Here is a 10,296-nt window from a genome sequence, read left to right on the forward strand (position 1 = left end):
CATTGGAAATATTGATTGCTAATGTTGAAAATGTCAGTTTTTGGATAATCGGTTATATTGATCCTCATTTCTTTTTCAGATGCTAGTGAAACTGTTGATCAAGAAAAATCGGAACATTCAGAATTGTAACGAAAGCTTCATTTAATTGTTTTATTTAATTCTATACATGTGTGAATGTACTGCAGTATCACCATGGAGATGTGTGCCAGAAATCATGTGATAAGAATTTAACGAGGAGAAACTCTCAAAATGCAGTGATGTTACAAAGAACGATAACTCTTTTTATGTTCATGGGAAAAGAAAGGTCACTTCATAAGAAAGGAAGATTAATTTATCATCACGACCAAGAAAGACAACTCTGATTTCATCACAGGAGATGATAACTAGCACAAAGGAAGATAACTAAGTTTATAACAAATGAAAATAGCTAAACTTAAGCCAAAGTGGAGATGAACTTGTTTGGTATCAAAGGAGGATAACTTTAACTTCATCACAAAGGGAGATAAATTACTTCAGGATTAACATTAACAAAATTGTGTGGGATGAAGTGCAGATTAAAAAAAAAAAAAATTGGATTCATGAGATAACATTAAAATAGAGATAGACCGAAATAGTATTGAAATAAATTTTGTGTGCTGTTGTCAGTTCATTACGTTGGCATTATTCAGTCCTGACATGCTGAATACCATCACTCGGTGTTTGAAATAAGCACCTTTCTGTTTGTACTATGGACAAGTAACTGTTTTCAAAGCAGTTTCAGTTTGAGCAGTAAAAAAACATTGTTCTTGCACTTGAATGAAACAAACCATTTATTATTTAGACACGTGAAAATAATTAGCAAACAAGTAGATTTCTAGATAGACAAGTGAACAGTTTTACTTATTTCTATCACTGTTACTTGCTACGAATGCATGACTTTTGAAAAACATTATAGTCTGTAGTAAACACCATTGTGAACAAACATTTAATGATCCGGGTTTTCTGCCTTTGTTAAATGTTTCTGACCATCTGAGCATTTTCATTGACCATATCCGTACAGGCTCCCATTTGGGTTTTTTTGGGGGGCTGACTTTTGCCCAAATTAAAAGAAAATACCAGAATCTGGATAACATTTATTCATATTAGCATCACTACCAAACAGCTATATAGGGAAGAAAACTAATCACTATGCATTTTTATATGAATTACAACTAATTTTGAGTGTAAGAATGATGGAAATACATGGTTAAAAGGTCTCAGGTTAGCACATTTTGTCCAAATATCTGTAACTTAAAGGTTTGCTCCAGCACTAGGGGACAGCTGATCCCCCCACCACCCCCTGTCTCGTACGCATATGTTATTGACTAAAAGTACATATTAAGTCCATTTCTTTTTTTTCTTTTTTTTTTTGGTTTAGAACAGTGTCAGTATCTGTTTCTAGTCTTCCTTTCCTAAGCTGGATTTTATCTCCAAATAATTTAAAGAGACATTCCTGAGTTTGCTGCATTGTAAGATGTTTCCAACTAATAAAATATTTCTATGATTAAACTTACATCTTAAATAAATTTTCTTGTTTAGAATATCTGTGGTAATATTTAATGTGTTTCTGGTCGTCTTAATATTTGTAAGAAGCCCAAACTGGATTTTGTCTTATTTTAGGAAAGAAAATAAAATTGAACCTAGTACAAATAGAACAATCAGAAACAGTTTAATATACAGCCACTAATATTTTCTGCAGAAAAAAATATATATGATATGTAATTACAGTCATTAAAAAGTCTATGTTAGTCGATAACATTTTAAAAATTGCAGCAAACTCAGGAATGTTCCTGTAAAGGTGTTGAGCATATCTAGACTGAATAGTGCCAGGATATTATTGTTTCAACTTGTTCAACATTCATAACTTGTGGAACAGTCTTTTCATTGTAGCTGACCATATCAAAAGAAATCATGTACATCTTGTTGCAGAATTAAAAAAAAAAAATTTTGGATGGGTGTGGTGGTGGGGCTGTGCTTGTATATGTGGGGGGGGGGGGGGTAGAGATTCACACAAGGGCATTTTAATGGCAACACTTCCATCAGGAATTACAAAATATTTCAAGATTATAACCCCCCCCCCCCACCCCCCCAAATATGAAGTTATTTCCGAAATGGCTCTGATGTTGTTGAGTAATGGGTGAATGATGTTTGTTGAATGCACTGTTGGTTTTTGAATCCAGTTACAGTGTTTCTGTCAGAAAGACAGTTTTGGGTATGGCACTATTGAATTGAATGCAACCAGTCAACAGGGGGTATGGGGGGCCTCCCCCACAAAGAAAATGGGTTTGATTCAGGGTTAGAGTTAAGAAAAGCATACAGTAATGATTCATTGATTTTGTCAAAAGGGTAACTTAAAAAAAAATTAAATCTGCAAAATATTTGGGTATGGCGCCATACCCGTTTTACCCTCTGGTAGAAACCCTGAGTTAAAAATATGTTTTCTATTCCAAAGTTCAATTACCATTATTATCGTATTTCTCTTTCTCAGCCTTACTTTGCAGAAAATGTTCTCTGCTATACTTGTTTCAACTAAATGGCTTTGTTACTTAAGGTCAACGACAGTGCATATTCATTTTGTATTCGTACACAATAAATAAAACTTGTCCAACAGTAATGGTTGATATATTTAACAAAAGGTACTTTTTATTTCTTTCCTCTTTTAAAACTCATTAAAGAATTTTGACAGGGGTCAAGGTTAGTAGACCAGTGAAGCATGGTAATAATATAGCTAATTTTGAATTTGAATGATATCAGTATTCCCGTGATGTCAGTTTGCATCTCCTTAAAATAACTATAAACTGAATACATGTTTTCATTTTAAGAATGCTGGAAAAATTCCAATGCAAAATTGCTATTGAAAATGTTTCAACATTACTAATGCACCTGAATGTGTTTGAAGAAAATCTTGTGATTAAAAAATTGTACCTTGTACGAAATATGGATTTCAAGTGAAATTACAGTGAGATATATATTATATTTATTGTGTACGAAGCCAAAACAAGGGTGCGAAGAGTGACTGTCGTTGACCTTAGTAGCACTTCTTTAACAGAGTTTGTTTGATGTGACTACATACCTGCATCTCTTCTAAATTATAGCTTTACAAATGAATTCATATTTTAAATCAAATATTGATGGCGGTTATATTAGCAAAACATGGATGCCAGTGCTGAATTTTTTTTAATTTATTATTGTTTAGAATTTAATTTCAGAAAGAAGTGATCAGTAGCCCAACGGCATTTTTAACATAAGACTGTTTCAATAGTTTGGCTCTACAAAGCAGGATCACTGTGGACATGTTCCCATGGCAACACTCTTTATGACCATATATCACTGGTGTATCTGGGGGAGGGCAATGAGGTCCATGACCCTCCAACCCCCCCCCCCCCCTTTATATTTGCCTGTGGTTGCATGATATGACTTGTAGAGTACCCAGAGTAGGTTATATCCCCCCCCCCCCCCCCTTAGAATTGTAGCTGCACCAATGCCCTGTGTTACAAGACCATCACACACTCGTTCTCATGGTAACAGTACTAATTATGTTTATGACCATCTATTACAAGACCATAGCAGACTTATTCCCATGGTAACACATATTTGGCCAAAAACGTGTTAATACTCAATGAGATGTACATTGTACAAGTTGCATTAATGTTTGACCACAGTTATACTATTTCATAGGAGTGCTTCAGTTCGAAGTATTGATCTTAAGTACTTCCATTGTTTTTTAACCATTCCAACCAGTGTTGTACAACTGTTATAATTAAAGACCAGTCTGTGCTTTGTTGTGTGAACAAAAGTATAAATGATCGTCTGCTCAATGTTAAAAATAAAAAAGAGAGTATATTTACAATTTGTTTATATTTGCACATTATAAATCAAACATCAAATTATATTATATACTCTTCAAAAAAAGTAGGGGAACTCCAATACGAATTTACAGTTGCGCAAAATTGTACGGTATATTAGCTGTGGGGAATGGTTATATAATAATAGTGAATTAATTGGGCAAACAGACCGGCCTCGGTGGCGTCGTGGCAGGCCATCGGTCTACAGGCTGGTAGGTACTGGGTTCGGATCCCAGTCGAGGCATGGGATTTTTAATCGAGATACCGACTCCAAACCCTGAGTGAGTGCTCCGCAAGGCTCAATGGGTAGGTGTAAACCACTTGCACCGACCAGTGATCCATAACTGGTTCAACAAAGGCCATGGTTTGTGCTATCCTGCCTGTGGGAAGCGCAAATAAAAGATCCCTTGCTGCCTGTCGTAAAAAGAGTAGCCTATGTGGCGACAGCGGGTTTCCTCTAAAAACAGTGTCAGAATGACCATATGTTTGACGTCCAATAGCCAATGATAAGATAAAAAATCAATGTGCTCTAGCGGCGTCGTTAAATAAAACAAACTTTACTTTTTTTAATTGGGCAAACATTACAACCGGTAGTTTAGTATTACAGTAGGTTTTATGACCACCAAAGATCTTGAAAGACGATTGGGATCAGAAGTGAAATTTAAAAGTTGACGGTTTTTTTATCAGTAAATCGCAAATTCAAGCAATAAAACTGACTAAAAGCAAAACATAAACAACTGTATGATCAACAGAATGAAAAAGATTGACAAATAATGTTCCAGTGATTAATGAACCTTCCTGAAAATTGTCAAAATCGAGAATGACACCCACGCACGTGTATGGGGCAACTGCTTGATGCATGTGCAAACTATGGAATTTGTTTAGGTGTGTTGATAAACAGACCTGAACGTTCTTTACTAGGATGTCTGTGGACTAATAGTTGATATTAATATTTCAGATTCCCCTACTATTTTTTGAAGAATATATATATCAGGTGTGAAAACACATCACACAAAATCTGTTCCTTTCTTTGTTGTTTGTTGTTGGGTTTTCTGGTGTTTTTTTAATAATAAAGTTCACAGTAACTCCATTATTTTTTAAGGTTCAGATTTGGTATCCACGATCAGTTCCATGGGTGTTATACATTCAATTTGTTTATTGTCTAAAGAAAGCAATATGTACAGGGCCTGATTGACTCCGCAGTAAACTTGACAATCCACCCTCTGTTGGTTTGTTGAAGTAATTACCCTAGCAAAACACTAGCGCAGTGATAATTGACCAGCAACTTGTAATACTTTCATGTCGGGATGTAGCCTGGGTGTAACGTGCTAGCCTAATGCCCAGTCAATATATCAGTTATCACCAGGGCCTAATTCACTGAACTCACGCAACTTTGCGATCTCGCAGTGCAGTGCTAAAAGACTTGCAAAGAGGATGCTTTGTTGTCTAGCAGAGCCTAAGAGATCTTTGTGAATTAGGCCCCTGAAGTGTATCTTAGGGCTGAGTTCACTTCGTGAAACGGTAACACACTAGCCTGATGCCCAGTCAATATATCGGTAAGGCCTCAGGGCCCCATTTTACAGAATAAAATCACCTTAAGCTTATATTGGCAGAAAAGATCGCTATGTAAAACGAGGCCTCTAGATTTTCTGGACGAGGCCATGGTATGTGCTGTCCTGTCTGTAGAATGGTGCATATAAAAGATCCCTTACTGCTAATTGTAAAGCGTATCCCATGGAATGTCGACAGCAGGTTTCCTCTCTCGTCTGTGTGGTTGAATATGTTGAATTCAGTTACTGGTGTTTGAAGTATATATCATCTATCAGTTCAAATAAACTTGAGGAGTGGAGTGTGGTAGTTTTATGTCTTGTTTTTTCTAGCAACATATCATAAACTGCACTTTGTCAATGTACTACAATTTTAAATAGAATGGGTGGGTGGTATTTTTTATTCCATTAACTGGCTTTAAATTTTATGTTGTCAGACTGTTTTTGTTTTAAATACAGCGAAACCCCTTTTAAACTGGACTCTGTAAACTGAAATTCAATCAAAACCAGATGGGTTTTTTTTATGGTCCCTTTTTAATTATTAATACACCCCCTCCCCCTAAAAAAACCCCTCTCTACCCCTTAAAACTGCATTTTGTACTTAGTCCCATGGGTGTCTGGTTTTAAGCTGTTTTACTGTACTAGTAGATTAGGCTGGGTGAGGTATTCTTTCTTAATTTGATTCTTACACGTGAATCACTTACATTGCATGTGTGTCTGTATATGTTTAATGCATTTTTGTATATATTTTGTGTTGATAAGTATTGATTGTTGTGTGTTCATAAAGGGATATTGCTGCATTTGTAGCCATTGTAACATATTTTCGGCTGATAGTTTTCTTAACCCTTTCGTAATGTGCACATGATGATGTGCTAGGGGTGTGTATGTGTGTACGGGGCGAGGGGGACATAGGACCCAGCCCAGTGGTAAAGCACTTGTCTGCAGTTGGTCTAGCATTGATCATTGGACTATTGTTCGTTCCAGCCAGTTAACCACGACTGGTATATCAAAGGCCATGGTATATACAATGTACTTTTCTGTCTGTGGGATGGTGAATATAAAAGATCACTTGCGACTAATGGGGAAAATGTAGTGGGTTTCCTCTAAGACTGTCATGTCAGAATGGTGATCTGTTTAATGGCCGATAGCCGATGATTAATAAATCAAAGTACTCTTGTGGTGTCGTTAAACAAAACCAATTTTTGATGGTGTGCTGTCACAAAAAAACCCTGTTCATGATGTCATTCCAGCACAGACATGAAAAAGTTAATGAATAAAATTACATACCGATTACATTAAAAAAAGAAAAGAAAAAAAAAGAAAAAAGTATCTGTATAATTATTCAGTATGTTTCTGGGCCCGTGCTTATAAAACTTGTAGAGTCCAGACTTCATCTCTAATGATGTCACACACATACAATTTGTATGGCGTTGTCATGACGTTAGTGTCTCAGACTCGGTTAGAGTTTCGAGTCTAGACTCTAAAAGTTTTATAAACACCAGGCCTGGTCATCCTAAAGTTTGCACTAACTCTGATAGTATTCTACTTTTCTTCTTTTAAAAAAAAAATAGATACAAACTTATTTTGAGTTAAACTCCAGTTTTAGCTAATACAAACATCAGGATGACCAGAAATACATTGGTTATACAGACACTGATATCTTTTAAACAAAATGTAATTAATCTCCAGTTATGATCATTAAAATGGGAGCTATTAGCCAGAAACATGTCATGGTGGCTACACTGTTACATGTATTATTGTCCTTTGACAGTTGTTTTTGTTTTATGTAACTGTATAAAGGTAATTTTGAATGGTGTTAATTTATTATTTGACGGGGGATAAACTAGCATTAGTACTCTAGTTTTATTTATTGTTTAATTGATCAGTCAGGCTTTCTGACAAAAAAACATTTCAGGGTACGTAATTATTACTAATAAAAACAAAACCGACCATAAGTGCCCTACTAGGGGTTTTAAATCTTTTGAAATTTAACGCTGCATTTCATGTACTTTGACAATTTTAGGCAGCTTTTATCTTACAACCTTTCTAATAATTATAACAATGTATCCATTAATTACGCTCTGGCAGAAACCCTGTCTTTGTGCTCTAGTGGTGTTGTTAAACAAAACTAAACATTATGAACAAAAAATAAAAGTGGAGTTCATTATAATGCTAGGAACAATGGGTTTTCATTCCTGACCAATAAATAACTTACTAACCATTATGTTTCATCATTTCAGTTCACTGACCCTATTTTCCGACATACATATCCACTGTATTTAGTTTTACATAAAATGTATCTTGAGCTACTTCAAACACTAACATGACAAAAGACATATTAAACATACTGTACATGTATTTATCATTTTAACAATAGTTGCAGGCTGTAAAATTCCAGGATTCCAGATTTTGGGTCACAAGAATAAGATTATGAGATGGAATCCCCCAAAAAATGTAGATTACATAAAATTTACATAAATTCATATACCCCCCCTCCCCGGTACATTAAAATTTTAATGCCTAATTTGTCTGCAATGTTTAACACAAAAGGAGGAGTAGTAAAAGTTAAAAAAAAGGTTTACACTGCTTAATAACGATGGTGGCTTTAACGAGAGGTTGTTATGTTGGCTGTTTAGTTTGTTAGGTGACTGTATTTAAGTTACTATTTTCACACTGGCATAGAAATGACCCCCCATCCCTCCACTCCCCTATCACACCTCTCTTGGTAGGGTTTTTCCTTACCACCATTTTATAATGACCTGTCACTCCATAACACATGTAAAAGTGGGAATGATAAAATCCAGGCTATGCCAATGTACATTTAGTCACTGTTAAATCTTTATTGATCACTGTATATACCGGTAATAATTGTGTTTAGTTTTTGTGTTATGTCGCTGTGGTACATGTTTTAGTCTGTGTTTAGTTACCGCGTTACCTAAATCTGTCCGTGACTGTATTTAGTAATTGTGTGTGGTCAATGGATTACGTCACTGTGGTATATGTTTTAGTCTGTTTAGTCACAGCCTTGATATATTGTCTTCTGTGTTACCATACTACATGTGTTGCCATTCTACATAAAGGCATTTTACATACACACACAAAAAAGAGAGAGAAGAGAGACCATTTGCAAACTGCATTTTGAAATAAATTATATTTTCTTGTTAAAACTCTTCATTTCCTCATTTATATATTATTTGACCATACATTTCACCTTGGAACCTCTTTGGAGAAGTCAGGTTTAAAGGAATGGATGTTACTATGAAGATCATAGTGATGTCAGGGTTAACGTTAACACTTTAGGTGACGATTCCACTACATTCATACAGATACACACACGTCATATAATAGCTAAAAAGATCAATGTTACATATTTAGTATGTATCTGTTTTCACACAATTTCTCGCTCCAGCCAGTGCGCCACAACTGGTATAACAAAGGCTGTGGTATATCTTATCTTGTCTATGGGGTGGTGCATATAACATATGCCTCGCTACTAATGGAAAAATGTTGTGGGTTTCCTCTCTAAGACGACGTCAAAATTACCAAATGTTTGACATCCAATAGCCGAGGGCTGGACATAGACCAGGGGTAAAATGCTCATTCGATGCGCAGTTGGTCTGTGATCGATCCCAGTTGGTGGGTCCATTGGGCTATTTCTCGTTACAGCCATTGTATAACGATCGGTATTTCAAAATACGTGGTATCCTGTCTGTGGGATGGTGCATATAAAAGATCACTTGCTGCTAATCAAAAAGAGTAGCCCATGAAGTGGCTACAATGGGTTTCCTCTCGATATCTAAAAAAAAGTAAAGTTTGTTTTATTTAACGACGCCGCTAGAGCACATTGATTTTTTATCTTATCATCGGCTATTGGACGTCAAACATATGGTCATTCTGACACTGTTTTTAGAGGAAACCCGCTGTCGCCACATAGGCTACTCTTTTTACAACAGGCAGCAAGGGATCTTTTATTTGCGCTTCCCACAGGCAGGATAGCACAAACCATGGCCTTTGTTGAACCAGTTATGGATCACTGGTCAGTGCAAGTGGTTTACACCTACCCATTGAGCCTTGCGGAGCACTCACTCAGGGTTTGGAGTCGGTATCTCGATTAAAAATCCCATGCCTCGACTGGGATCCGAACCCAGTACCTACCAGCCTGTAGACCGATGGCCTGCCACGACGCCACCGAGGCCGGTCCCTCTCGATATCTGTGTGGTCCTTAACTGTATGTCTGACACCATATAACCGTAAATAAAATGTGTTGATTGCGTGGTTAAATAAAACATTTCCTTTTTATAACCGTTACTTCTCAGAGCTTGGTACATATACATGTATGTGTGTTTTTAAGAGTTAAGGAAAAAGCGTTTTGGAGTTTTACAAACAACAGGGTGATGAGAGACCTTTGATTGTACAAAAATGGATAATCTGAAAAAATTAAATGTAAGTAAAGTCTGATTTCAATAATCAAAAACTGATCTAATTTAGTGAAAAAAATACCTGGTAGTGTTAAAAAAATAGGATCTGTCTCTTTAATTGTTGTGTCCGTCAAATGTGCATGTCTGTGAAGATCCATTGGAATTGTCTCCTAATGCTAAGGTCGGACTACCAACTGTCATGATGAAGTTTGCCAAGTCACCAATCTGACCACTTTTACGACTGTCCAGTTGCTAGTCTGAATGCTCTTACAACTCGATTCTCATCGTATACAACTCCACTGACCGATTAGTTGTTGGTCTTACAACTCGATTCTCATCGTATACAACTCCACTGACCGATTAGTTGTTGGTCTTACAACTCGATTCTCATCGTATACAACTCCACTGACCGATTAGTTGTTGCTCTTACAACTCGATTCTCATCGTATACAACTCCACTGACTCTCA

General features: G+C 36.2%; 1 protein-coding gene across 3 annotated transcripts in view; it reads left to right on the plus strand.

Moving 5' to 3' along the window:
- Positions 1-1,579, plus strand: part of LOC121386650 (hypoxia up-regulated protein 1-like) — a 49,451-nt gene extending 47,872 nt beyond the window's left edge. For all 3 annotated transcript variants that reach the window (XM_041517627.1, XM_041517629.1, XM_041517628.1), the window contains one exon: positions 80-1,579. In XM_041517627.1, coding sequence (XP_041373561.1) covers positions 80-129 — 50 coding nt within the window. In that variant the 3' untranslated portion in view covers positions 130-1,579. The remainder of the gene's footprint in view (positions 1-79) is intronic.
- Positions 1,580-10,296: the final 8,717 nt, after the last annotated feature.

This window comes from Gigantopelta aegis, chromosome 12 (assembly GCF_016097555.1).
Source record: "Gigantopelta aegis isolate Gae_Host chromosome 12, Gae_host_genome, whole genome shotgun sequence".
NCBI classification, from domain to species: domain Eukaryota; kingdom Metazoa; phylum Mollusca; class Gastropoda; order Neomphalida; family Peltospiridae; genus Gigantopelta; species Gigantopelta aegis.